Genomic DNA, 27,925 nt, shown 5'->3' with positions numbered 1-27,925 from the left:
ACACACACATCCCAGCCCAAGCCGTGTCCAAGGGCAGGATAAACATATGGGTTGAGTGTGGGTCATACTGCTTCGCCCAAGATTCGAACCTGCGTAGACCCATGGGTGAATCGTGGTCAACGATGCTAACAGGATACTACAGTAAGCATGGTAGATGTTTTAACCCCAGGATTTACGAGATGTTGTCTGTGGTGTATAAATTTTAAGCCCAGGATACATGGCTGAAGAGGATGTTGTCCATGGTTTGTGTGTGTGTGTGTGTGTGTGTGTGTGTGTGTGTGTGTGTGTGTGTGTTTCTTTCGCGTGACGCAAACAGGATGCACTATGAGCGATCTTCAATGAAGATTAGTGGATCTCTCTCTCTCTCTCTCTCTCTCTCTCTCTCTCTCTCTCTCTCTCTCTCTCTCTCTCTCTCTCTCTCTCTCTCTCTCCTCCATCCTGTCTATCTATCTGTTTATCCATCTATCTATACATATATCTATATACATGACCCTAGAGAGTAAATGTGAGTGGTTAAGGCCATTTCCTTTGTCTGATCCTGGAGCTACCTTGCTAACGCGGGAAACAGCGAACGAGTCTGAAAGAAATACTAGCACCCATGGATGGTACTACAAGCCATGGTTGGTACTGCCAACCATGGGGAGTATGAGCAGCCATGGTTGATGCTCAAGAAAGATAACATCTGCATACGTTATCCCCATTGTTGAAGCCTCGTCCACAATCCTTTATAAAATAAAAGACTCATACTCAGCGTTGAAGACTGGGAGCTCAGACGTAGACAAGATACCCAACCCCCGTGATATAACGTAGTGTGGTAGCAGCTGAAATGAAGCCAATAACAATCATCCTTGGCCAGATAAAGAAATGCTAGATTGAAGACAAAGTGAAGAAAGTGGAATGAACTTAAATGTGGCACAACTGATGATAAGATCTGACCGAGCAAAGTTGAGATGGTTCGGAATGATTGGAAGATGAAGAAAGAAAAAATATCTAAAGGATATCGGCGTTTGCTGATGGGCAGAAGACCAGCAGGCAGACTTGGAGAGAGATGGAAAGATAACCTCCAGGATATCATGTGAATCCCAAGATATCTAACCTCCAGGATGTCATGTGAATCCCAAGATATCTAAACGAAATAAAGAAATTAAAAGGTTGAATAGACCACGAGAAGAGGAATTGTTTCGTAACAGAGCAAGATGACACCAAAGAGGATTCAAAACAACAGGCTGAAGGTCTATCTGGGACGGAAGCATGAAGCAAGAGTCTGTCTTTCTGTCTATCTGTCTTCTGTCTATCTCTTTTTCTCTCTATCTCTCCCTGTATATATCTATATACATGTTATACATCCTATGGCGTTGCCGTAATTCGGCTGCTCGAATGAGAATGGTACCTTAGGCGAGGTTGTATCATTGGGAGTACAGTCCCGTTAAAGAACTTTCCAATCTGAAGGAGTTTACATTTCCCTGCTACTGGAAGTAGCACATCCTTGAGCTGCAAGAGCCTTTGGAAAGGTCCTGGTTAGTAACGCCAGGACACTTTCATAGAAATTGGCCATGGGATGATTATAAATGAATAATTGCATACTTCATTTCTGTATACAATTAACCCAGAATCATTTTCTAGAAGTCCTGGTGTTATCACCCGCCACCTCTTGTTGATCAAGGCTCCTGCAGCCCCAGGGTGGAGAAGCCTTCAACAGCAGGTGAGCCCTGGTCATCGGTGGACTGGCCGTCGGTTGGCTCTGCTTGAGGTAATCACTATAGTGTTGTGAGGTCGGTGAGGTAAGTACTGTTGTGTTGGTTTCCACTGATTTCTGAGGCTTCACTTGGTATCTCCTCCCAGCAAACTGATCAAACTGAGAAAATCATATCATTTTATAAGACCGAACAAGAGGAGAGTGTCATACTTATTTGTGATTTAGAAGACGCCTCAAGCATCAGTAAAGTATCGCATGTGAAAATCAATCTTGTAAGGCAAATTTCAGACAGTCGAGTTAGATGCTGAATCTTCCTTGGGTCATATATATAATGATTGTCTCCAGTCATCCTGTGAAAAAAAAAAAAGAATGTCACAGATCATCACACAGGATGCACTACGGAGCGAGATGATTACCTATAGCCGGGTCTCACCTCATCCACTTCTCACAATCATGATGGAGCAATGATTGACGCTCCATTCTCTCGTCGGAGAAGTGAGACCCACCCTTCCTTCCACAGCCGCCAACCCTGTCCCTAAATGCTGCCATTACTAGCTCCACCCACTGCTTCCCTTAACTCCTAATGATCACCAGGTGCAAATGAAGCAGTAAGAAGCCGAGGTGTAAAACAGGGGTATTATTGTTGTAGGAAGGCATACCTGTGTGGGTGTGAAGATGTGGTACAGCGACTGTGTCAAGGTGTAATAATGTTCAGGGAGAATCATGTGGCGGAGGAGGTTGGGACTTGATTACATGATGGTATGAATAACATCAAGAACTTGAGTTGCAGGATCGACCCTTGAGCGTGACGGTAGCGTGCCGTGGACATGACGGTGCGATCGATACCCGTGAAACCGATGTGGAGGTCCTTCGTTATGGTGGCGTGACATTTGGTATACCAGGAGCCTGGATCACGCCTGGTACACCGGGAACCTGGATCACACCTGGTACACCGGGAACCTGGATCACACCTGGTACACCGGGTACCTGGATCACACCTGGTACACCGGGAACCTGGATCACACCTGGTACACCGGGTACCTGGATCACACCTGGTACACCGGGAACCTGGATCACACGTGCGACATCAGGGGCTTCGTTCCTATTACCGCCACAATAAATGTAATTAAACCCCTTAAACCAATCAGCCATGGTATCTCTCCAAGCCAGGTCAGGTATTCCATCATCCCCATCAGCTCTGCATCATCTGGCGCTGGATGACTGTCAGGAAATGCCTCTCGTCCCCGTGAAAGTTGTTGATGGCACTATTAAAGATCTGCTGGCAGGTCCATGAGGAACTGAGTTTGAGAACACGTGAGTATCCTTTCGCTTATGATTTCATAGGAAGGGTAAGTGTAGGAAAAGAGTGCATATCGGTGTTCATATCATAAGATCCTTCGATGAGTTTTAACGACCCAGAACAAATTTATGATAACAATTATAATAACAATTTATAATAACAAAGAACAATGAGGTTGGTACATTAAGTAGTAAAACGTCGTTTTCAGAGAAGGTAGATCAGTGATGATGGGAGATTTCAATCATAAATGAAACATATGAGTCCTCATGGTAACGGGGAACCACGGAGCCAAAAGGTCTTAGTGTGTATATAAGAGAATGTCCTTTTAGGCAGGTCAGTGAACATACTAGTGTGAGAGGGACTGATACATTAATCAGAACTAGATGTTATCCTCCCTCATACTAGTATGGATAGTGAGAATATCAAATATGGTAAACCAAAGGAGGAAGTGATCATGTAGTTGGATTATGTTGCAAACGAGGAAGTCAAAATATCAGAGGTGAAACAAGACTTAAAGAGGATCTCTAATCTTCAAAACTAGACAGAACTTGATCATTTCTATGGTGACGTAAATATAGAACTAGAGTTAGAAATAGTAGTCAGAAACCTTGGTATTGTGGTGAAAGATTCTGTGAGTTTATTATGGGTGTCACTACCTTCAGTTGTATAGGGAACGTTAAGAAAAAAATGGACAAACCCTTACTACATAAAAGACGTCAAAAAGCAAAGAAACCTTAACATATTTTGTGACGAAGATTTTGTCGACACTCCAGCCAGCCAGCCAGCATTTGTAAGGTATAAGAGAACAAGTAACGAGTACAGCAGGAGGAACAAAACAACAGTGAAAAGAGTATTGTGGGCAATGCAGGAGGAAATCCAATTTCTTTTCTTAACATACGTTTATCGAAGTAAATAGTCAGGTTAAGAGTTGCTAGTCAGGCTAAGGGATTCAGATGGAGGAGCTTTAGGAGAGAATGTACTGATATGCGGAGAGATTAATGAAGAACTCACATTGGAACACACTGTAGCCCCAACACCAAGAAGATGGAATAGGGAGAAGGTTTTGATGGTTTTTCATCATTATATTTGAACTGCCAGAAAGTATTTGACACTATTCCTCATGGGAGGATGATAAAGAAGCTGGATCATCAGGCAGGAATAAGGGACAGACTCCTTCGATGGACAGATTATCACAGGGGAAGGGAACAAAGGAGGCATGAAAGAAGAGTCTTCTCAGAATGGGTTGAGCTCACCAGCGGGGTGGCGCAGGGTTCTGTTCTGGGACCATTACTCTTCTTGATTTATGTAAATGACTTGCCAGAGGGTATGCATATGATGCAAAGACTATTAGAGAAGCGAAAAGCGCTGAAGATTGCATTGATTTACGAGGGGAACGTAACAGACTCCACAGCTGGTGTGCATGGATAGTGAAGTTCAACCGAAATAGATGTAAAGTAATTAGACTGGAACACAGAGAAAGAAGCCCTCGATCTGAATATCATCTAGTAGGAAAATTAACTGCAGGGAATTATGTGTGAGAGAGACTGGGAAATTACCATCGTGCCCAACCTTTCGCCACAGTCCCACTCTAGGGAATGCCTGTTAGCGAATATCAGAACAGCATTTAAGTTTAAGGATACGGACATAATGTCAAAACTAGAATTTGCTTTTGAAGTCTGGTCACTGTACCTATAGAAGCCCAAGGAGCTAATGGAAACGGTTCAGTGGAATGTAACAAAGATATTATCAGAACTAAAAGAACGGAGTTACGGTAAAAGGCTATGGAGGCCTTAACACTGCTCACCTTTTAAGAGAGAAGAATGTGAGTGACCTGATCACGGCCTTAAAGTTTTTTTAAGACAGATCAGTGATAATGTAAACTATGGACACTTCTTCGAAAGATGTCGGAATAGAACACATGTCGGAATAGAACACCCAGACGACATGACATGAAATTACGGAAGGATGAATAAAACAAAACGAATGGTTATTTGCGCACAACATACAGAACCGTGTAAAGTTGTGTGATGGTAAAGAACGTTCGAGAGATGGGGCCCCACGAGGGTAAAACTCCTTCCCCGTACAGTACAAACAGACGATTACAGTTAATAGGTAATTACACACACACACACACACACACACACACACACACACACACACACACACACATATCCACAAAGTGTTACGAGAGCTTCACGCTCACGATGGCTACACATTTTCAGTACCAATTACTTTCATACGTCGCCCAATGTGTCCAGCGTCTCCCCCCGTCACTGGCTGCCACAGTTTTCAACGCCCCTCATTTAGACCGCTCCGCAGAGAATGGTGTGGTGTTGAGGGATGGGAGGAGTTGGTGGAAAGATGAGGAATGTCAGGTTAGTGAGTGAGTGATGGTGGCTGGGATATAATGAGGTGGAATGATGGTTTTATGAAGAAGGAAATGGATGTGAGGGTTATGATAATGTGAGGGGAGTAATAGAGGATGTAATGTGGTCAGGAAAAACGAATGTGAGGGAGATATGAAGGTGATCTTTTTTATGCGGGGAGCAAGTGTAATGTAAGGGTGAAGGTGATAGTCCTATGAGAAAGTGAGTGTATAGGAGACCTGACAGTATGAAGGTGATAGTCCTAGAAGAAAGCGAGTATGGAGATTTGACAGTAAGAAGGTGACAGGTATATATATATATATATATATATATATAAGTGTACATGTGAATGTGTTAATGTAATCGCCTTTTTGTAATTGCGTATTTGTAATGAAAGGGAGTTTTCCACTCGTGAGGCTCCATCTCATGGGCATTCTGCTGTATCATAAAATTACTTTTTTTTTTTAACTTTTGTATGCTCTCCCCACACACTCGCTCCTCATTCATTATATTCATCCTATGCATTACTTTCATACCAGACAAGCAATCATCTACATCTTTTATATCGAGTTAGACACTGGCTATTCAATCCCTACATCAAACTGATCTAAAAAACTCAAAGGTTATGAACAGGTCACCCCTCATACTTCTTTCTTCCATTGTGGGTAAAATCTAAGCCTCTAGCTAGCCTATCTATATGACTCAGTTCTCTTAATTCCGGTAACGTCTTCAATGCCTTCCTTTGGACCTTCTCTATCAATTTTTTGTACTTCTTTAAGTGCGGTGACCAAATTTGAGAAGCACTTTATAGTTTACGCCTTATGTAGGATGTGAATGGCGTTCTTAACATTTTGTCATCTGAATACTGGAATATTAATCTAATATGTGCGGGCAGAAAGTTTGTCTCCATTACTATTCTCTCAATGTAGGACTCTTGACAATAGCTTAGGATCCCTCAAATTAGTCCACTAAAATCCCTCTTACAGACAGATTCCTGCAGGTTATTCCCTGCTGGAATGTATTCAAATGTAGGTTTTCTTTCGCTGTTTCCCGTCTTCATTACTCTAATTTAACTCATGTTGAATTTCATCACCCGTGTATCAGCTCAATATTGGAATCGGTTTAGGATCCCCTTGTAAGTTAGTGAAGTCCTTCTTGCTTTGTATTTCTCTCATGACCTTTGCGTCATCTGCAAATGTATATAGGTAAGAGTCCATACCTTCTGGTAAGTCGTTCACATTAAGCCCAGAGCAGAACCCTGCGGTAATCCACCCATGTCCTCAACCCATTCCTAGAGAGCTTTGACATGCGTCCTTCGGTCCCTTCTCATAGTTTTCTCGCTATCGAGGGCAGTCTTCCGCTTATTTCTATCTGTTGATCCGGCTTCTCAATCAGCTTCCCATATGGTGCAGTGTCCATTGCTTTCTGGCAGTCCAAATATAAATAATCGATTTTTTAAAACCGAATTCACTCTCTCTTAGAAATCTAATAGGTCTGGTAAATGTAACTTTTCCTTACAATTGTGTTCTGTGCCACTTAGGTAATGTTTCCTCTTCTTATCATCTTTTCCAGTACCTTACAGTCCACTCTCGTTAGACAGACCGGCCTGTAAGGTAGTACCTCTTCCCAGTCTCGCATCCAATAGATAGGTATGATAATTACCATTCTCTCTCTCTTAGCCTTTTGCCTTTCTCTCCTGCGACATATTGAACAGTATTTCAAGCATAGAGGGTGAGATTTCATTATGACCACGAGCCTTGCATGGGTTAAGACTCTTTCTCATTTTGTTTGTGTCTTTTCTGAATATCTCAGTGGTCTTGATAACCTACCCCTTTCTCATTCCACCTCTCTGATGTTAGGGCTACAGTGTCCTCCTCCACTGTGAAGACACTTTTGTACTTGTCATTCAGTTCCTCACACATCCGTAAATCATTCTTACAAATCTTTCCTCTGAATTCCCTGAGCTGATGAGTTGTTCTTTACCTAACACTTTGCTCCTGTTGAGCTTATGGAAAAGGGTTTGAATTTTCTCATGACTCGTCCACAATAGTATTTGGAACGTTTCTTTGTACCTTCATATTCTTATTTTGCCGAACTCTTTCCTTGCTCTATATCAAATGACAACTTTTGTTTTGGCTGGAGTGCCGCTTATATCTTCACCACGATGCATACGGAAGGTCTTTGGCTCTTTCAGTCCTTCCTTTGTATGTGAGGCTCATTGTACCCATTCTCCTGCTCCCTCACTGTAAATATCACAGAAGCTTCCACCACAATGGCCCGCTTCCTCGTTACTGAACTCCATTCAACAGTTCATGTGACCATAAAGATTTCTTCCCCTAGCCTCCTTCCCGTGCATCTAGTCATGAAGATCTCTTCTTGTCTGAAATAATTTGTTTGATTTAGAAGTCAAATCAAACAGCTTCATCAACGACATTTGTGCAAAGTCTGGCTCTGTGTGTGTGTGTGTGTGTGTCCCTACGTTGTCTTGCATCATCTTTGTCCTTCGACATCATCTCCAACAATCCTCAGTGTTACCTCTTTGTCACTATCTTTATTCAATCCTCTGACTTTACCGTCTATGTCCGACCACACCATCTTTATCCTCCCTCACTATCTACATCCTCCCTCACCATCTTCATTTTCTTTCACCATTCCTATTCTCCTTCACCGTCTTCATCATCGTCCACCATTTTTCATCTTCCATCTTCACCTTCATCTTTCCTCACCATCTTAATCTAGTCCTCACCATCTTTATTGCATCTCACCATCTTCTCATCCTCTTACTCCTCCCACATGATTTTGAGTTTCCTCCCTATTTTCGTTTTCACTCACTGTCCTTATCCTCACTTACCGTCCCGATCCTTCCTCTTCATTTCTATTTCCTCTCACCATCTTCATACCTCAACGTTTTTGTCATTCCTTCCCATCTATATTCCCTCTCCTCATCTTCTGCATCATCTCTCACCATCCAGATATCCCTCACCATCTTTATCACCTCTCACAGTTCTTATCCTCCACCGCTATCTTCATTTTTCCTTACCAGCTTTATCATCTTCCACTGCCTTTACTCTCCCCACCATCATTATTTCTTCACCACCACCACCATCACCATTCCTCTCCACCATCGCCATTCCTCCCCATTACTTCCGTCCTTTGCCATCATTATGCATTAGATACTGTATCTAAAGCCTTACCCATCTTCATCAACACGAACACACTCTCGCCTGAGAGTGTTTATTCTTCATTATGTCCCCAGAATCTTGATCATCCCACATATTATTTGATAAAGATTACCAACATTGTCACCCCCAACTTACCTATTCTCCACCTCCCTCCTCCACACTATCATTATTCTATTTATTTGTACTTCCTCACCTTCCTCACATCGTCTTTCTTTTATCACGATTACCCATCTTTATCATTCTTTCCCAGGTTTTTCCACTCACCCCGTCTTTATTTTCTCTTGATATATTTTCTCTCACTTGGTGTACCTATTTTCTTTCTTAATCTGTTTTGTTCTTCTGTTTCTTTATTTGTTCTGTTGCTGTTTGCATGCCTTTGCTCTCTGGATTGTTTTGCTTCCTGATCTTCTCTCACCTTCTTTATCAACTATTTCACACAATATCATTAACTGAAATAGCATTCCCTCCCTCACCACCTGCGTTCTTCTTCATCTCCCTTCTTCTTCTTCGTCTTCTTCTTCTTCTGTAGTCTTCCTCACTTTCTTCATCATCTTCCTTTGCCCTCATCTTCATGCAGTCTTCATTTTCCTGTACGACTTGTCATCATCGCTGGGTGCCAGGATCTAACAAGTCTAGTTAATGATATTCTCGTAAAATTCGACAGTCTGCTATGAAGGAGAGGAAAAAACTTTAATAAGCTCACCCTTAGGGAGAGACGGGAGGGCGCTCACCCTGCAGCTGGGAAGGGAGGGACGGTCACTCTGAGGGAAGGAAGATAAGGAGGTTAGTCCAGGGGAGGGAAGGAATGGTGGACACCCTGTGGGAAGGAAGGGTGTTTACCCTGTGGGAAGGAAGGGTGTTTACCCTGTGGGAAGGAAGGGTGTTTACCCTTGCAAGGGAAGGGAAAGCAGTTACCATGGAGAGGGAAGTAAAGGGAGTCACCTCAGGGAGGGAAGGAAGGGAGATCACCCTGGATGGGGGAAGGGAAGACAGTCAACCTGGGAAGGGAAGGGAAGGTGCTAACGCTGGGAAAGGAAAGGAAAGGTGATCACTCCGGGAAGGGAAGGAAGGATGGTCACCCTTGGGAAGGGAAGGGAAAGGGATGGTTACCCTAAGGGAGGGGAAGCGGTTACCCTCGAGAGTGGGTGATTTGACGGGAGTACGGTAACACGGGGAGGGAAGGGAGGGTGCTCACCCTTGGGTGGAAATGGAGGTTGGTCATCTTGGGGAGGGAAAAGAAAGTGGCCACCCTCTGGAAGGGAAGTGGAAGGGAGGGTGGGTGATCACCCTAAAGAGAGAAAACAGAGAGGGTTTTCACCCTGGGGAGGGATGGAGGGGGGGAGCTTAGTCATCCTAAGTCATCCTAAGTCATCCTAAGTCATCCGATATTCCATTACGAGATAATCTGTACAGAAAAATTATAAAAGCAAAACAAAAAGAAATAAAAGAGTCTCTTTTATGTACAGTGGTAGAAACAGGATACCTCCCCTCCCACCTCTCCCTCCGGCTCAACTGTTGGCAGTAATATGTACAAAGATATGCAACGTAGCACTGTGGTAAGATACTACCATGGAAATTTTATGGGAAAGCTTGGATGGCAAAAAAAAGTTCCTTATCAGTTTGATAACATCTGCTCTGCGGTTGGACTCTATGAAAAACTAAAAATTATTAATGAACATATAACTTCCCTAATGATAAGAGATTTCAGTAAGGTATTAGTCTCGCCTCGATTTAAAGGTATTTCTAACCTTTGTTTTTCATACCTCGGGAGGCGGTTCAACTCATTGCTCCACCACTCTATATGTAAAAAGACTTTTCACCACATTACTTTTACATCTTCCTTTCTCTCTTCTTATCGTTATTTCTGGTCAAGAAGTTGCTTTTTAATGCAAAGAAATTTTCTCGTTTGTCGAAATTGTCTAGGAATTTCATCACTTCAGAGTCTGCACTTTATTAGAAAATATGAACTTTAGTCTTTGAGTCTGTCTCATAAGGCTTATTTCCGAGTGAAGGGTTTAGTCTAGTTGCTCTTCTTTGAATTCGCTTAAGTTTCTCTTCACTTTTGATCAAGTTTGGTGACCATGTTTTGGGCCACACATCACTGACAAGCCTAGTCAATCAATCAATAACACAGCCATCCTCTTCCTTGGGAAACTAAACTGCAGTCTCATCCACTCCTGACACTTTCCCACATTTCGTCTTGCACAAGGCTTTCAAATCCTTATTATCATTGACTCTAATCCTTTTCCATTCTTCACTTAATCTTCCCTGGTATCTCTGTTCACAGATCACTCTTTCAAGTTCATTCACTTTCACCGCCTCTTGCACGATGTTTGTCATTTGCTAATTTCCTAAACTCACCACCAGCTTTCACACTTTCTAACGATCAGATATTCCACCTGTCGCCCGATCTCAACACGTTCACTTTTCCTTTGGATCCCAGACAGTGAGACTATAAGGAATCATATATAGATGATTTCGTCCCACACCCCCAGCCAATAATAATAATGATGATTATGTTGATGATGGTGATGACGATGATAATGATATAAACAGTACTCATTCCATGCCTTCTTATATTTCACACTTCAGCATGGTAGTCTGGGGAACATGATAATAATGATAATAATTGAAATGATAATGATATTAAGAATAATGATAATGATAGTAATAATAACATTAATAATAATAATAATAATAATAATGTTGATAATGATAACAATAATAATTATCCCAGCGGTAGGGTAGGAAAATATCTGCTTATGTATTCCCCGCGTGTCGTAGAAGGCAACTAAAAGGGGCGGGAGCGGGGTGTCTGGAAGTGCCTGAGAATTGGCGGAATGCATGCATAGTGCCGGTGTATAAAGGCAAAGGGGATAAAGGTGAGTGTTCAAACTACAGAGGTATAACCTTCTTTAGTAAACTGTATGGGAAGGTATTGATTGAGAAGAAGACATGTACAGAGCATCTGGTTGAGAAGGAGCAGTGTGGTTTCAGAAGTGGTAGAGGATGTGTGGATCAGGTGTTTGCTTTGAAGAATGTGTGTGAGAAATACTTAGAAAAACAAATGAATTCATATATGGCATTTATTGATCTGGAGAAGGCATATGGTAGGGTTGATAGAGATGCCTTGTGGAGGGTACTAAGAATATATGATGTGGGAGGCAAGTTGCTAGAAGCAGCGAGAAGTTTTTATCAATTGTGTATGGCATGTGTACGAGTAGCAAGAGAGGATAGTGAATGGTTTCTCGTAAAGCTCTCTTTGCAGCAGGGGTGCGTGATGTTTATGGATGGGTTGGTGAGGGAGGTAGATGCAAAGTCTTGGAGAGAGGGGCGTGCATGTAGTCTGTTGGGGATGAAAGGGCCTGAGAGATGAGTCAGCTGTTCGCCGATGATACATCTCTGGTGGCTGGTTCCAGTGACAAACTGCAGACGTTGGTGACTGAGTTTGGAAAAGTGTGTGAAAGGAGAAAGTTGAGAGTAAATGCGAATTACAGCAAGGTCCAGCAGGATTGAGGGACAAGTTAGTTGGAAGGTAAGTTTGAAGGGAGAAAAATTGGAAGAAATGAAGTGTTTTAGATATCTGGGAGTGGTAGTGGGAGAAGGTTCTGGGAGTAATGAAGAATGTGTGGAAGGCGAGAACGTTATCTCGGAAAGCAAAAATGGGTATGTTTGAAGGAATAGTGTTTCCAACAATGTCATATGGTTGCGAGGCATGGGCTGTAGATAGGTTTGTACGGAGGAGGGTGAATGTGCTGGAAATAAAATATTTGAGGACAATAAGTGGTGTGAGGTGGTTTGATCAAGTAATGAAAGGGTAAGAAAGTTTTGTGACAATAGGAAGAGTGTGACGGAGAGAATGAGTGAGGAAACGTTGACAAATGTGCCAGAAGGAGAGGGAACAAGGAGAACCAGGAGACCAGATTGGAGATAGAAGGATGGAGTGAAAAAAATTGAGCAATTGGGAGCTTAACATACAAGAAGGTGAAAGGCGTGCACAAAACAAGGTGAAATGGAACGACGTGGTATACCAGGGTTAACCTGCCGTTTGGGCATGTGAAACGTCCGGGGTAAAGCATAGAAAGGCCTGTGAGCCTGGATGTGGATAGGGAGTTGTGGTTTCAGTGTATTGCACATGACATCTCGTGTACAGAAGTGAGCGGATGTTGCCTTTCTTCGTCTGTTTCCTGGCGATATCTCGCTGAAGCACGAGTTGGCGGTGCTGTTTCCTGTGCGGCGAGATAGCGCCGGGAATGGATGAAGGCTAAGTGTGAATATGTACATGTACATATATGTATATGCAAGTGCATGTTGGAGGTGGAAGGATGGAGTGAAAAAGATTTTGAGCGATCGGGGCCTGAACATACAGGAGGGTGAAAGGCGTGCAAGGAATAGAGTGAACTGGAACGATGTGGTATACTGGGGTGACTTTTCGCCTGCGACGTAATCCCACGCAACTGTAGTCTGGGAAAATCCGAAATTATAGTTTACGCCTCTGATAACTTTGAGATTATTACGCCAGACTGCCTAGCATTACAGCTGAAAAAAAAGACTTAGTTCGTTGAATATGATTTTCTTTTTCTTAAACAACATGTTCATGCCACTATAGCATTACAGACACAGGTTTGGTAAGTGTGGATTGAATCTACATGATTCAATCTTACCTCAGTGATAACCGGAGAAGGTGATTGCAGGAACTATACCTTGAATCACTACAGACACACACACACACACACACACACACACACACACACACACACACACGGTTGGTGCACATGTGAGACCATAAAGCCTCCATTACATTTCCCATGGGACTTGAAAATGTCATATCATGTCATAAGTTCAGCATCATATCATCTGTCATGGCCTCAGGCTAATAGAAACATGTGTTTGTCTCTCATCTCCGTCCCTTAATAATTTCTATAACATTGTCTTCACAGGTACCACTTGCTCATGCCCAAGTATCACTAGTATCTTAGTTTGAGTGCCTGCTCTTAGCTATGCCTTGGGCAAGACGTCACAGATTCGACAGTTTGAACTTGTAAAATCATACAAGTTCGGAAGGTGGGCTGAGGGACTTGTGTATTCAGTCCAGTATACCCTGGATGATTGTTTTGGTTGTGTATGGAACACTTCCAGACCAATGGTCCGGTCGTGCAGACCTGTTCGAAATATGTCTCAAAAGGGTCGACCAAATCTGGCATTACGAGACGCTCGTCCAGACTTGTCTGGTACATCTCAAAAGGGTTGAGCAATTTGGAAATACAATCCTGTCGTCTAGAACTGCTCGACGCAGTTTCCTCTACGATCAAGCAAGTCTGACGTTACTCTCTGAATGTTCAGATCCGCTGGACATAGCACCAGCCTAAACCATCACCCTAAACGACCGATCACATTCTGTGTTCTCCACAGACGAGCCAAATTATATTTTTCATTGCTCTCGCCTGTTGGAGTTTTTCAGCAGCTGCATGCGGCTCTGCGATGGGCAGCTTGCCTACGCTTGTTTGCTGATGAAGATTTTGCTTTTAGAGAAAACGAAATGAATCTCATATCGTTGGCTTCGTCGCGCTTGTACTTAACCCCATAAGTACAACGTTATGACTCTTCGGTAAGTCGATACAACCCTTGGGTACGACTGTGATTCCCTCGGGTATGATGGCTTGGCCTTCTGGCCTGATCCTTCGAAGTCGGGTGAAGCGTCACTCATGGGTCGTGCTGTGGCTCTGAAGAGGTCAATGTCTTCAATAGATGCGACAGAAACCTTCACGCACACATCCCCGGTGGCTTGACCAGTGTCTCCACATATCATGATGACATGTGATCTTTACTGTGCAAAGGTCAAGTGACATCCCGTGATGTTGTCTCACCAGAGCAGGGTCGGGTGGGGATGAGGTATTCCACGGACATGCAATCTCTCCAAGGCTCTGGAGCCACCAGCACTAGGACGCTGCTCGCTCTCACACCCGCGGTAAGCTAAGCTTCAGCAGAATATAAGAACAGTGTTGCTCTATACTCCACCATCGCATCCTTGAGTTTGAACATCCAAGCTCAAGCATGTCTTCTCGTGCACTTCGTCTCGATGTAGTGATGTTGTGGACATAGAACTAAAGTGGTGATCCAGAGGTACGCGGAATAGAACCCCCACTTTTGGGAGGTAGTGATGAACGTAGACAGGCGCCGGCCGGCACGATATGAAGCCACAGTGGTCCGTTGACATCCGCTGATATTCACATGAGCAGGATATCTGCAGGTCCTCTGCCAGTCTGATGGACACGTGTGTCGTGTATGTCTGTAAAACCTTCTCGATGTGGTTGTTGACATAGGACTTGGCGGCAAGCTGTGTGTAAGAACAAACATAACGTAATCGTTATGAAACTCCTGGTTCATGTTACGTGAACTGATGGAAGAAAGGAAATGTAGCCACGTGACCCGTGGGACGTGCAGCAAACTATAACAATCTCGTTAGTATAGGTTTATGTTGAGAGAGGACGACATGTGCAAAGAACTCGCTATCTTCCCTAAGTCACAAAGATGGAGGAAGAAGCGACACGATGTATAACAAATTGTCGTGGGATATAAGGTTGTTCAGTATCCGTGTAAACGAGTTAAGGAGGGTACCATGTGGGATCTGGCCCCAGAATTGCACACTTAAGATCCTCACTTGGTGGAGGAGGAAGTGATGGGGTTGGCTGTACAGAATCTCAGAACCGCTTAAGTTAGACCAAGCGCTGTTGTGTTGTCGGCAACACTGTTCCTTGATACCTTCTTGCTAAAGAAAGAGAGGAAAGAAAAAGGGTATTGTTTAGATTTTATAATCAACTTTGACTCAGAGTAGAAAAAAAGAAGAATTAGATTAACATTTGTTTCGTCTATGATATATAATGTGATCTAGATCGATTACAATCAGACCTTAGCCCACAATTTTAAGAGTCGGTTCAAAGGCCAGGTTGTCTTACACAAGTCGTCGTTCTCAAGGGTTGTACCACTGCGCTCAAAGGATGACGCTACTGTCGTGCGCAGTGGATGTAGTTTGATGCTCGGCGTAACGGAGTGTGTGATACTTGGTGACGATGCTTCGGGAAACCTCCGAATGAGACGTGCGGGAAACATTATTATCGATCGATTTTACTTGATGGTGTAGCGTCGCTGACCGGAATGCATTTGTGGGGCGTCCAGTCTCGAGTGCATAGGTTCAGATCCTAGTTGAGGCAGTCGGTCCACAGTCATTCCAGCTGTTCATGCTCCCCTATGGGTTAGGGGTTGGTTATATGTATTGGTTGCTTGGGTTAAGCTAAGGTATATATATATATATATATATATATATATATTTATATATATATATATATATATATATATATATATATATATATATATATATATATATAGAGAGAGAGAGAGAGAGAGAGAGAGAGAGAGAGAGAGAGAAGAGAGAGAGAGAGAGAGAGAGAGAGAGAGAGAGAGAGAGAGCGTTAATGAAATGGCGTTGATTAGCGCATTCAGTTGCCCGTACCGTGTCAGCTAATATCAAAGAAAGGCGCTATCTTTTTTTTTTTTTTTTTTGAGAGAGAGAAATCATGTGATCTTCCTCCATGGATGCATGTGAGCGGGTGCCATAACCTTCTGGGAGGAGACGCTGGGGGTGTTACGCTCTGAGACAGTTTGGCGCTGCCACTACGGTGTCGTTATGGTCTCCTGGTGACGGCGGCACAGTCTTAGAACAAACGTGTGAGTGCTGCTGCTGCTCTCGTAAAGGACCGACGCAAGCTTATGTTCCACGTTTCACCAGGAGCAAGAGGCGCTCTTCAGTTCGCTGGAACCCAGAGTAATAGTATCGTATATGCCAGCTTGACAGGTGCCTTTTTTGCAAGGCTTATCTCAGTGAAAAACCAGTTGACAGTTTGTCAGGGTATTTGCATTGAAGTCAACGAAAGAAGATATTGCTCACCGGAAACTGTATGGCTGTAGGAAATGACTGAGTAACGATTTGATTTTCGTTGTTCATCTGAAGGATCCCATCCGTGGTCGGAAGGTCAAATGCCGTCGGTGTGAAGACGTGTAAACCGAGATAATCTCTCGTCTGATCGAGAGGCGTGACACTTTCTGTGTTAGGTGATCATGATAGGCGAACTGCTCCACATGAACTTTCGTTTTTTTTCTGTATTTCAAAAACCAAGGAAGAAGGCAGCCAAGATTGCCGGCAACACCGCGTCAGATACACACGGAAATTGACAACTTCGAGAACCTCCCTTTGTTTTAGGGCCAACTTTGGCAGACTCTCTCCTATTGGGAAAGTCTCGAGAATTTTGTTTCACTGGGTATAATTGTTTATCTTTGGCCCGCACGTCTACAGAAGAAAAATACTTGAGGAAATGTTAGTATTTCCCAAACACTTTTCGTTGTTGCCAAGGTGGTGAAGTGTTCACAGTTCCGTTTGTGTTTGGTTACTTTTTTGTGTGTTTATAGTAGAGGAGTGCTTATGGAGGGAGAAAGTGTGTATAGCGGGAGTGTCTTTATGAGAATAGGTCCTCTAATTTGTTGTGATATTGTGTGCTGTTGAATCCTCGTAGACATCATGCCATTATGGCACCATTGTCCTGAGGGGTCGGGTCGTCGTGCATCGTTTTACCAGAACCCTCGATAATGTCTGTGTGCTGTAACCCACAGTAGGTGGATGAGGGTCAACTTTTGTCTCTTCCTCCACAGATACGTTCTCACAGACGGTGATGAAGATAGTTATGATGGTGACCTGGGTGGTGCTGGCTCTCCTTGCCTGCGCAGGGGCCGTCTCCGGCGGGCGAGAGAGGGAAAGTAAGTATGTGGTGCTCCTTAAGCTCAACTATTGGGCCATTGTGATGCCTGTTTCTACCCGTCTGGAACTTTTTACCATCTCTATGTATTTCTCTTCAGATACGACCTGTCCTCTTTTTAAAAGGCAGGATTTTCACTTCCCCTGATTTTTTTTTTTTTTTGACTAATTCTCCTCTTCTTTCTATCCTTTCCAATTTCTTTGGCCCTTTTCTTATGCTGTACTTAAGGGCTGGCCTTGATTAGGATATTTGTTCATAGTCGGATATTACGACTGAGAAAAGAAAATGAAAAAAATGATATCCGGTGTTTTGTAAAACCATAGATTTCTCCTTACTCCTCCCAAACTGACCGTAAATATGAAGTGTTTTCATAAATATCAAGTGCCTCCAGGCGTGCGGGAGTCCATGCACAGCGGCAGCCCACGTTCCCTTGGTCGCAAGATTCTTTCCCATTCTTACCGGCGCCCGGCCACTATTGTGACCTTGTTGAGAGTGAAGTCATGAGTGTCCCTGTAGGTATGTTATTGGCTCGTTACCCCAACGGGGAACGAGCCTGACACATTAAGCACAACTTGGTGTAACAAAGCAAAGCTTGACTTACCGAGATTGCAACAAACGTTAGGTTTATGCCCTCCAGCCAGGCAAACATCACTGTAAGCTATTTCTGCGCTAATTTGCTTCCAGGTGACCCAACAATGACCCCGTCTCTCTTGTGCGTCATGCAGGATGCAATTTGTTGTATTACCAAGATAATGAATTCAATTTTCCTGGTTAATTACTCCACTGAATTCATTCTTTCACTGTGCCACTCTCGATGCAGTTTCGTTGTGTTTTTAACTGTCACTTTCTCCCAATATCATTTTACTTGAACGTCAGGAATATTACGTTTTACTTCTCATTTAATCCTATGAGAGATCTGCTATGGACGTTGCCAGATCTCGTGAGTTTAACACTTTTACTACTAAACTGGAGTTACATTCTTGATATAAACCGTGAAAGAAAAATACAACGTCATTTCTTACGTTCTTACATTCTGATACTTTAATTATGGTTAAATAACACGCTCAATATTGTTCTACCATAAGGTGGGTGCTAAATACCGGTTGTCAGAAATCATTTATATCATTTCAATCAAGCTTTCGTCTTTACATAGGCACCATCGGGAATCGACAGGAAGGAAAGAAAAACTGCGTCACAAAAATTTGGATATGAAAAGTAGAACGCAAACAATATGTGTATAAGAAACAGACCACAGTACATAGAACTTACAAAAGTAAGGAGAAACACTGTAAGTGATACAAATTAACAGTATTGTGACGGGTAGAATGAGCTACAATCTAAATAGAAAATATGGATACAGAAATATAGAAGAATTATAGGAGAACGAAGAACAACAATCATATAACAAGTATATGTTTCTTATAAGATTGTTATTCTGTGAATTTTCTTTTAAGATTGTTCTATATTTCTGTACCCATATCCTCCATTATGTCTGAACAGGTAGAGTGGCTTGCGCAGCCGGGTTCGGAGCCATCGCTGGCGGCTGTTACAGCTTCCATCAGGAGGCAAGGACCTGGGACGCAGCCATGGCGGAGTGTCGGGATCATCGTGCTACACTGGTCTCCGTGGTCAACACCCAGCAGTACACGGGTCTCCTGGACCACCTCAACGCCAACTGTGAGTTTTATTTAAGGATGATAGTGTGTGTGTGTGTGTGTGTGTGCTTCATGTCAGCTCGTTATAACTTTAGAACATTCGTTTGTTCTAGACTGTGGGAAGGTTTTGCATAATATCAATTATAAAAATGATAATAGTAATAATAATGATAATGATAATAATGATAATAATAATAATAATAATAATAATAATAATAATAATTGCAATGATGATAATAATCATGATAATGATAATAATGATGATAACAATTACAATGATTATAATAAAAATAGTAATAAAGATAATAGTAAAAATAATAATAATAATGATAATGATAATGATAATAATAATAATAATAATGATAATAATAATGATAACGATAATAATGATAATAGAATAATGATAATGATAATAATAATAATGATAATAATAATAATAATAATGATAATAATGATAATAATAATAATGATAATAATAATAACAATAATAATATCAATAATGATAATAATGATAATGATAATGATAGTAATAATAATAATGATAAGGATTATAATAATAATAATAATAATAATAATAATGATAATAATAATAATAATAATGATAATGATGATAATAAAATTAAGGATGTAAGGCATGTGTACGAGTAGGAAGAGAGGAAAGTGATTGGTTCTCCGTGAATATCGGTTTGCGGCAGGGGTGCGTGATGTCTCCATGGCTGTTTGATTTGTATTTGGATGGGGTTGTTAGGGAGGTGAATGCAAGAGTTTTGGAAAGAGGGGCAAGTATGCAGTCTGTTATGGATGAGAGGGCTTGGGAAGTGAGTCAGTTGTTGTTCGCTGATGATACAGCGCCGGTGGCTGATTCATGTGAGGAACTGCACACGTTGGTGACTGAATTTGGTTAAGTGTGTGAAAGAAGAAAGCTGAGAGTAAATGTGAATAAGAGCAAGGTTATTAGGTTCAGTAGTGTTGAGAGACAAGTCAATTGGGAGGTAAGTTTAAATGGAGAAAAACTGGAGGAAATGAAATGTTTTAGATATCTGGGAGTGGATCTAGCAGCGGATGGAACCATGGAAGCGGAAGTGAGTCACAAGGTTGGGGAGGGGGTGAAGGTTCTGGGAGCGTTGAAGAATGTGTGGAAGGCGAGAATGTTATCTTGGAGAGCAAAAATGGGTATGTTTGAAGGAACAGTGGCTCCAACGATGTTATATGGCTGTGCGGAGGAGGGTGGATGTGTTGGAAATGAAATGTTTGAAGGCAATACGTGGTGTGAGGTGGTTTGATCAAGTAAGTAATGAAAGGGTGAGAGATGTGATAGTAAAAAGAGTGTGGTTGAGAGAATAGAGGAGGGTGTTTTGAAATGGTTTGGTCACATGGAGAGAATGAGTGAGAAAAGATTGGCAAAAAGGATATATGTGTCAGAGGAGGAGGGAACGATGAGAAGTGGGAGACCAAATGGAGGTGAAAGGATGGAGTGAAAATGATTTTGAGCGATCGGGGCCTGAACATACAGGAGGGTGAAAGGAGTGCAAGGAATAAAGTGAATTGGAACGATTTGGTATGCCGGGGTCGACGTGCTGTCCATGGATTGAACTAGGGCATGTGTAGCGTCTGGGGTAAACCATGGAAAGTTTTGTGGGGCCTGGATGTGGAAAGGGAGCTGTGGTTTCGGTACATTACATATGACAGCTAGAGACTGAGTGTGAACGAATGTGGCCTTCGTTGTCTTTTCTTAGTGCTACCTCGCGCGCGCGTGCGGGGAGGGAGCCATTTCATGTGTGGCGGGATGGCGGTAGAGAGAGAGAGAGAGAGAGAGAGAGAGAGAGAGAGAGAGAGAGAGAGAGAGAGAGAGAGAGAGAGAGAGAGAGCTGGAAAGTTGGGGGGTGGGGGGTTCGTCTCCATTCCTTTGTCATCACTTTATGAAAAGTACAAAGAATTTCCTGCTGGGGCACTTACTTACCGCAGGTTGAGATAAGGCCAGCTGGTCATGAGGTACGGCATGTTCCCGTCAGACAGTGACTTGTGACCTGCTGCTGACTGGTAATGCCCTGAGGTGTGTGAACCGTTCAGTATCTCCCCAAGATGCAGTCCTTTGACCGTCATGGTCGCCCATGGACCGCATCGTCATGCAGTGCTTTTAATATTCTTTATCTATTATTTGCCTCTTTCCATGCACATTCATTCTGAGCATCACTACGTCACACTAATGATGGTTAATTACTCTTTTCATTTGGCGATGATGGGACGTTTTAATGAGAGCAATTATAGATGATTCATTTCCTGCAAATCATAGCTGATCTCGCAACTGGCAGGAATATCTGAAATGTCAGTAAAAACTGTATTGGAATATTCATTTCAACCAACTCGTGTTGGTTTTTTCTCGCTACTTGACTCCTTATTCAAAACCTTGTTGCATACTGAAGTATGTGTTAGTGCACCTACTTTGTTTTCTTCTAGTAGGACTGTATCTGAAGGAAGTTCTAGTATTTCTTGGTGTAAAGAGATGGTATGTGGATTCATACTGGGCTTTATTGCTGCCCAAGTATAAGGTCAAAGGTACCAGGGTTGATCTCAAGTGTCGAAAGGGTTTGTCCTAAAACAGCTTGTTGTTCCACTAACTTACTACATTCCCTCCATGATACAGGGCGCTTCTATTGCTATCTTCATGTTACTGCTGTACACTGCCATTACCTGACGAATCTACTGTTGGCTGTCACACCTGACGAAACCTGCTGAATGCTTCTGTACCTGACGACCTGTTGCCATACAGATCCGGGAACGTACTGGACGTCAGGGAGGGTGGTGTCCGGACGGTGGATGTGGACGGTCACGGGTGAAGCCATGCCGCGGAAGTGGTGGGGCCATGCCCCAACCAACGCACCGAATCAATGTGCTTACTTTTGCTCCAACACACTCAAGTGAGTTCTGTGGGTCCATACCTTCACTCCAACACACCCAAGTGAGTTCTGTGCCTCCCTATTTCTGCTCCAACACACTCTCGTGAGTCCTCTGCCACCCTCTTTCTGCTTCAACTCACTCAAGAGTATGTTCTGTCTCCAGTAAGCTCTCGTACTTCTGCCACTTGTACCACTCAAGTGCTTGCTCTACCACCAGGAAGTTCTCTTCTTGCCTCAAGACTAACAAACTTGCGATGCCACACCGTAAAAGCTATCATGGTCTTCCGTGCTGATCAAAACCCGTGTGGGGTTTTAGCACGAATAGGTGACCCGCAGAGTACTGAAGCTGTCGATATTTTTCTTCAACTGTAACACACACACCCATACACACACACACACACACACACACACACACATACACACACACACACACACACACAGTAGATATGAGTGGTTCTGTTTACATCCGTTATGTGATCAGATTACAAAATGTGGTAACGTATCTTTGAGATGATGAAGCAACTACTGATTCCTCTGACTTCCCCTGCTATGACTGATGTTACTGACACAGCAGCTTTGAATACTTCTATTACTTTTATCATATAATCACTTTGAGTTATAGCTCCTGTTACTGGATGCTAAGTCTTATCCGATAAATCTAGCAACACTGACCATACTTCGGTATCTTAACAAGAACATATCTTGAATATTTGTTCATTTTTGGTCTACAAATCAGACGAAGGTAAATTTGAACAAGTACAAAGAAGGTCTGCGAAACTAATTCCGGCTCTGAGGAATCTACTGCATTGACTTGGGATCGAAAATCTAGCTCTCTTTTCTTAAGGACGGTGGACCAGGTCCTAGATAAAACTAACAACGTAGATTACGAAAATCTTTTTTGCAAGACAAGCCAGTTCAGTCGCTATGAAGAAATGGAATGAAATTCAAAGCATAAAGGTGTAACGTAAAGTAGGAAAAGGTTTCTTTGCAAATAGAACGGTGGAACATTGAAACGAACCGCCGTCAAACGTTCTTCATCCATCGACAATAGATTGGGCAAAAATTTAATCAGTTCAGGTTTATGTAAGTAGCCTCAGTGGTGCTCCTCATCTTCTTATCCCATCCTCTGGGCAACACCTCCTATCCTCGCCAATCTGACAGATATTCACATTCATCCAAATGCAACACCTAGAAGTTTGATGTTCTATGAAAAATAATGTCTGTGCTCTGTTAAACGTTCTTCCACTCCATAACTCGACTCATCAAAGTAAGATGAACAGCCAATTACAAGGTATACAGCACACCACACTGAGCTTATCATTAACCTCCTTACATCTGTTTTTGACCACTTCCCATTTTGACCATTTTGACCACTTCTATATCTATACCTGGCGTTTTCTTCGTCTTGGGAAAGGTGACGTAATCAACTCTTCTTCTCTCATTACTGCCATTATCTGATCTTTATATTTCCCTAGCTTTTTTTCTTTACATATTAATCCTCCTGGATACTTTAGTTTCCTAAATCTTCAATTATATGATTCAATTTGTCATCCAGATATTGGTCAATACATACACGAGCTCATATTGTATATAACCGCCAGTAATGACGATGGTTGTTGAGTTACGTGGACTCTACATGACCTACTTGGCAGGTACTGGGCCAAGACGTGCGATGCGAGCCTCCGCTACATCTGTGAGAAACAGCCCGAGGTCCCCCAAGACGTGGTGAGTGGTGGAAACATGTATATATATATATATATATATATATATATATATATATACTCCTGGGTTTGGCAGAGGGGGTACCTGGTGATCTCAGGCAGCGAGAGGGGCAAAGTTCACACCCCTGGGTGAGGGAGGGATGATTGTACTCCCAAGTGTGCTGTAAGGGGGTTGGGTAGTGGTATATCTAGGTGTCAGGCAAGGTAGGGTCGGTGTTCTAGAGTGTGTGGTACATTAAATGTTGCTGCTTCCTGAAAGCGTGGTATTTTTGCCGCTTTTCTCCTGAGGGGAGGATGGGGCGAGAGTGTGCCTCTGGGTATGGGGGAAGGGAATCTGGTACATTCAGTTGTGAAGTAGGGGAGCAATAGTAACGTCAGAGTGTGAGGGACGTGAGAGCTATTGGTCATAAGTCTGAAGCTGAGAAGAACTGATGGTGAAGTATAGGTAACAGTTCTGGTTTGAGTACGAAGACTGACTGTTGGGCAGTAAAACGACTCCCTAGCTGGCACTCCTGCGTGTTCCGTTGAGGTACAAGTAGGTGCGTTAGTGAGCTAGCGTCAAGAACAAATGACTGAGCCTCAGAGGGAAAAATTCCCACTTGGCCCGCGTCTCTGTTCCTTCTTTTGGAAAAGTAAAAACAGGAGAAGAGAATTTCCAGCCCCACGCTCCCACCTTTTTTAGTCGCAAGGAATACGCAGGAAGTAGCAGGGGGTTGGAAATCCTCCCTTCCTGCTTTACTTTTCCTAAAGAAGAGGCAGAGAAGGGGGCCTACTGGGGATATATATATATATATATATATATATATATATATATATATATATATATATCCCTGGGGATAGGGGAGAAAGAATACTTCCCACGTATTCCCTGCGTGTCGTAGAGGTCGACTAAAAGGGGAGGGAGCGGGGGGCTGGAAATCCTCCCATCTCGTTTTTTTTTTTTTAATTTTCCAAAAGAAGGAACAGAGGGGGCCAGGTGAGGATATTCCAAAAAAGGCCCAGTCCTCTGTTCCTAACGCTACCTCTCTAACGCGGGAAATGGCGAATAGTTTAAAAGAAAAAAAAAAAGAAAATATATATAGATAGATAGATAGAGAGAGAGAGAGAGAGAGAGAGAGAGAGAGAGAGAGAGAGAGAGAGAGAGAGAGAGAGAGGTATCTTATAAATTCATGTTGTAAAACATTTTTAGAGTTCCTTACTGTTGTTCTTTAGAGCGAACTTAGTAATGATGAAACATGTATGGGATGGTCATAAGTTGTAGCACACATTGTCTTGGCCACGCTCACTACCGCAGTGAACCTCTGAGAGATGTTAGGTGAAGCAAGGTACTCTTACATTCCCATGTGTTGAAGAGACATTATATTGATAAATGTGTTGAAGAGACATTATATTAATAAACATGTGTTGAAGAAACATTATAGAATTCCTTTTAAAGTGTTGAATACTAATAAATTTCTATTATCTTCTACTATAACATCTAGACAAAACCCACTGTGTTCGGCAGTCGTAGGGAGTTTTTCCTTTAACAATCCCATCAGCAATGATCATCGTATAGTGTGTTGTGTTCTTTTGTGTCATGAGGCACCAGACGCCAGCAGTGAGTTCTTCGGGGATGACACCGCCAGCTCGTACGAGAACGTGTACGACGAAGACGACATCGCGCCACCTAGACCTTTTACAGATCGCCCGAGGTTGCCTCACGTGCCAGCAGAGGTTGCTGACACAAGTGGTAGATTAGTGAGCTCCGTCGGGGCTGCTGCTCCCCTCTCTGCTGCTACCACATGTCTGCTGATCACGACGCTTCTCCTGCTTTAGACCATCACCCACTAAGCCACAAGAGAGAATAAGCTCTTCTAACCTGGAACATCTCCATCAGTAAAGGTGAAACCAAGCAGTACAGTGGCGGCCAATTGTCACAATATGTCGTTTCATTAACTAGTTCAAACAAGCATAAAAACATTATATGTACATATGTATACATATATACATTTTTTTCAGCTTTCCTTCTATCATTATTAACTCCGTTTTCCTTTCCACAGGGTTCAGCAAGTATATAGAGTGATCCAATGTTTGTGTGGGATTTACTTCTGCTGTCCGTGTGCTCCCGGCCAAGCCCCAAGGCCGCAGGCAATGGGTAGGTACGCTCGCTTCCCTCACACCAGACTTCCTCCCTCACTGTATCTTGACTAGTGGCTAGGTACCCAGAATGAGAACTCAGATAGCTCCAATATTGATAGACATATGTTGAAGAGACATTATATTAACAATGTTGAATAGACATATTGATAAACATGTGTTGAAGAGATATTATATTAATAAACATGTGTTGAAGAGACATTATATCAATAAACATGTGTTGAAGAGACATTATAGAATTCCTTTTTAATTGTTAAATATTATTAAATTTGTGTTATCTTCTACTATACTTTAACATCTTGACAAAAGCCACCGTGTGTGTTGTGTTCTTTGTATCATGAGTTATGCCGACCACAGGTTTATAAAGCTAAAAAAAAAGGAGGGATGAGTTCAGCTGGTAAAAATTTGTATGTACTGACATATATATATATATATATATATATATATATATATATATATATATATATATATATATATATATATATATATATATACTAATTACATACTTGAATCCTTATGTCATACTTGTTACTTAATTTCTTTGTGGTGTAATTACCAAATGATATAAACCTTCACATAGATCAAATCACCTATGAAAATATGGCCTTTTCTTCATTTTTACTAATTAGTGGTTGCAGAATACTTTGGGAAATCGAGTGGAAATTCTTATTCTAAGGAAGAAATATTGAAAAACATGTTGCTAGTCAATGACAACTTTAGAGAAAGGATTGGAAATTACACCACTTAGGGAGAATTTATTATGTGAGTCTACACTCTTCCTATATCTCTCCGTTTTCTTCAAACCCAAACTCCCCCAGCCGTTTTCTACTATGTTCCTGTGTTAAAACTATTCTATTCTCCCTTGCATTTGTAGTAGTATTAGCAGTAGTAGTTGTAGTAGCAGTGGTAGTAGTAGTAGTAGTGGTAGTAGCAGCAGCTGCAGTAGCAGTATTAGTAGTAATGGCAGCTGTAGTAATGGTAGTAGTAGTAGTAGCAGTAGTAGTGATAGCAGTGTTAGAAGCAGTAGTGGTACTAGTAGTAGTAGCAGTAGTAGTAGTAGTTGTAGTAGTGGTCACATTCATAGTGAGAGCATATGTGGTCTTACAATCATTTACAATACCTAAAGAAAGTGTTAAAGAAAGCTTTTCTCTCAATGCGTGTAGCTTGCGTTGACGCGGCCTTGATTACCTTGTCAGACGATAGCCCTCAGAGCACAGCCAACCATCCAATCAACTCTGTTGTTGTAATAGTATATTTTCGAATATATATACCTCTAATGTACACGCTATAGCAACATAACATACAATACACGATGATGAAGCCATGCAAAACGCAAGTGAGTTTTAAAAACCTCGTGTTCATTATGGTTTTCGCCAAACACTAAGGGATGGACAACCACACTCGGCATACTGACCAGGTACACATATAGACCAATGTTAGACGCACCTGGAGGAACTAACATCTGGGTAAGGTTTTGAAGTACTTTGACCTTGATGGCTGTATCAAGGTCATTAAAGGCCGTCATTATTTTTTCGGGCAGAGCAAAGCATCTAAGCTGGTGCACACACACACACACACACACACACACACATGTATATATATATATATATATATATATATATATATATATATATATATATATATTTCTTTTTTTTAAACTATTCGCCATTTCCCGCATTAGCGAGGTAGCGTTAAGAACAGAGGACTGGGCCTTTTTCTCTAATGCACAGAGAATCTAATTCAACAACATATTTAGACTTAAATCTTCTATCTTAAGTTCTGTAATCTCAATATTATTCTACCATTATATACGTATATAATATATGCTTGTCTCGTGAGCAGTTCAGCGATCGCACAGGCGGTGTGGCTTCTTAACAGACGTTTCCTTACAAATCATGTACATTTTTCAAGACTTTAAATGTTAATAGTTCCCTAAGTTCTTCAGAGCATTTCTTAAGCTTGGCAATCATTTCGTCCGTTCTTAGGATTCAGTCGTGGAACCAAGTATATTATTCAGTGTGGGAGCGCTGTACTGCCCTGCTTCCGGACATTTCATTTTGGCTGCAGATGGGAAGTTCTACACTGAAGTGGTGACCTTCATTTACTGAGACTGAATGAGATCGAGTTATCTATTCAGCTTCAAAACGAACGTGTGTCTCGAAGTT

The 27,925-nt window shown here is 42.2% G+C and overlaps 1 protein-coding gene and 1 long non-coding RNA gene across 4 annotated transcripts; one reads left to right on the top strand and one right to left on the bottom strand.

The window, feature by feature from the left end:
* Positions 1–352: 352 nt before the first annotated feature.
* On the bottom strand, positions 353–2,841 carry LOC139749484 (uncharacterized). Its single transcript, XR_011712979.1, has 2 exons — positions 2,776–2,841; positions 353–2,667 (listed from the first exon to the last, which is right to left on the bottom strand). It is a non-coding gene; the product is annotated as an uncharacterized lncRNA (long non-coding RNA).
* LOC139749483 (lymphocyte antigen 75-like) lies at positions 2,805–25,991 on the top strand. 3 transcript variants are annotated; one of them, XM_071663401.1, is made up of 7 exons: positions 2,805–3,010; positions 17,248–17,352; positions 18,852–19,028; positions 21,777–21,924; positions 23,556–23,628; positions 25,206–25,505; positions 25,664–25,991. In XM_071663401.1, the coding sequence occupies exons 1-6, from the start codon at positions 2,956–2,958 to the stop codon at positions 25,437–25,439; spliced, it is 792 nt and encodes a 263-aa protein (XP_071519502.1). In that variant the 5' UTR covers positions 2,805–2,955; the 3' UTR covers positions 25,440–25,505; positions 25,664–25,991. The 3 variants fall into 3 exon arrangements, with proteins under 3 accessions (XP_071519502.1, XP_071519503.1, XP_071519504.1); XM_071663402.1 differs by lacking the exon at positions 2,805–3,010 and adding an exon at positions 14,375–14,512; XM_071663403.1 differs by lacking the exon at positions 2,805–3,010 and adding an exon at positions 14,504–14,667.
* Positions 25,992–27,925: the final 1,934 nt, after the last annotated feature.

This window comes from Panulirus ornatus, chromosome 7 (genome assembly GCF_036320965.1).
Source record: "Panulirus ornatus isolate Po-2019 chromosome 7, ASM3632096v1, whole genome shotgun sequence".
Taxonomy (NCBI): Eukaryota; Metazoa; Arthropoda; class Malacostraca; order Decapoda; family Palinuridae; genus Panulirus; species Panulirus ornatus.
Note: the sequence above shows the minus strand (reverse complement) of the source record. Positions and strands in the feature narration are given on the sequence as shown.

Coding starts and splice junctions, on each gene's coding strand:
- LOC139749483 (XM_071663401.1), top strand. CDS start 2,956: ATGGCACTATTAAAGATCTGCTGGCAGGTCCATGAGGAACTGAGTTTG. Junction 3,011..17,247: donor GGAACTGAGTTTGAGAACAC/GTGAGTATCCTT, acceptor CTTCCTCCACAG/ATACGTTCTCACAGACGGTG. Junction 19,029..21,776: donor GGACCACCTCAACGCCAACT/GTGAGTTTTATT, acceptor GTTGCCATACAG/ATCCGGGAACGTACTGGACG.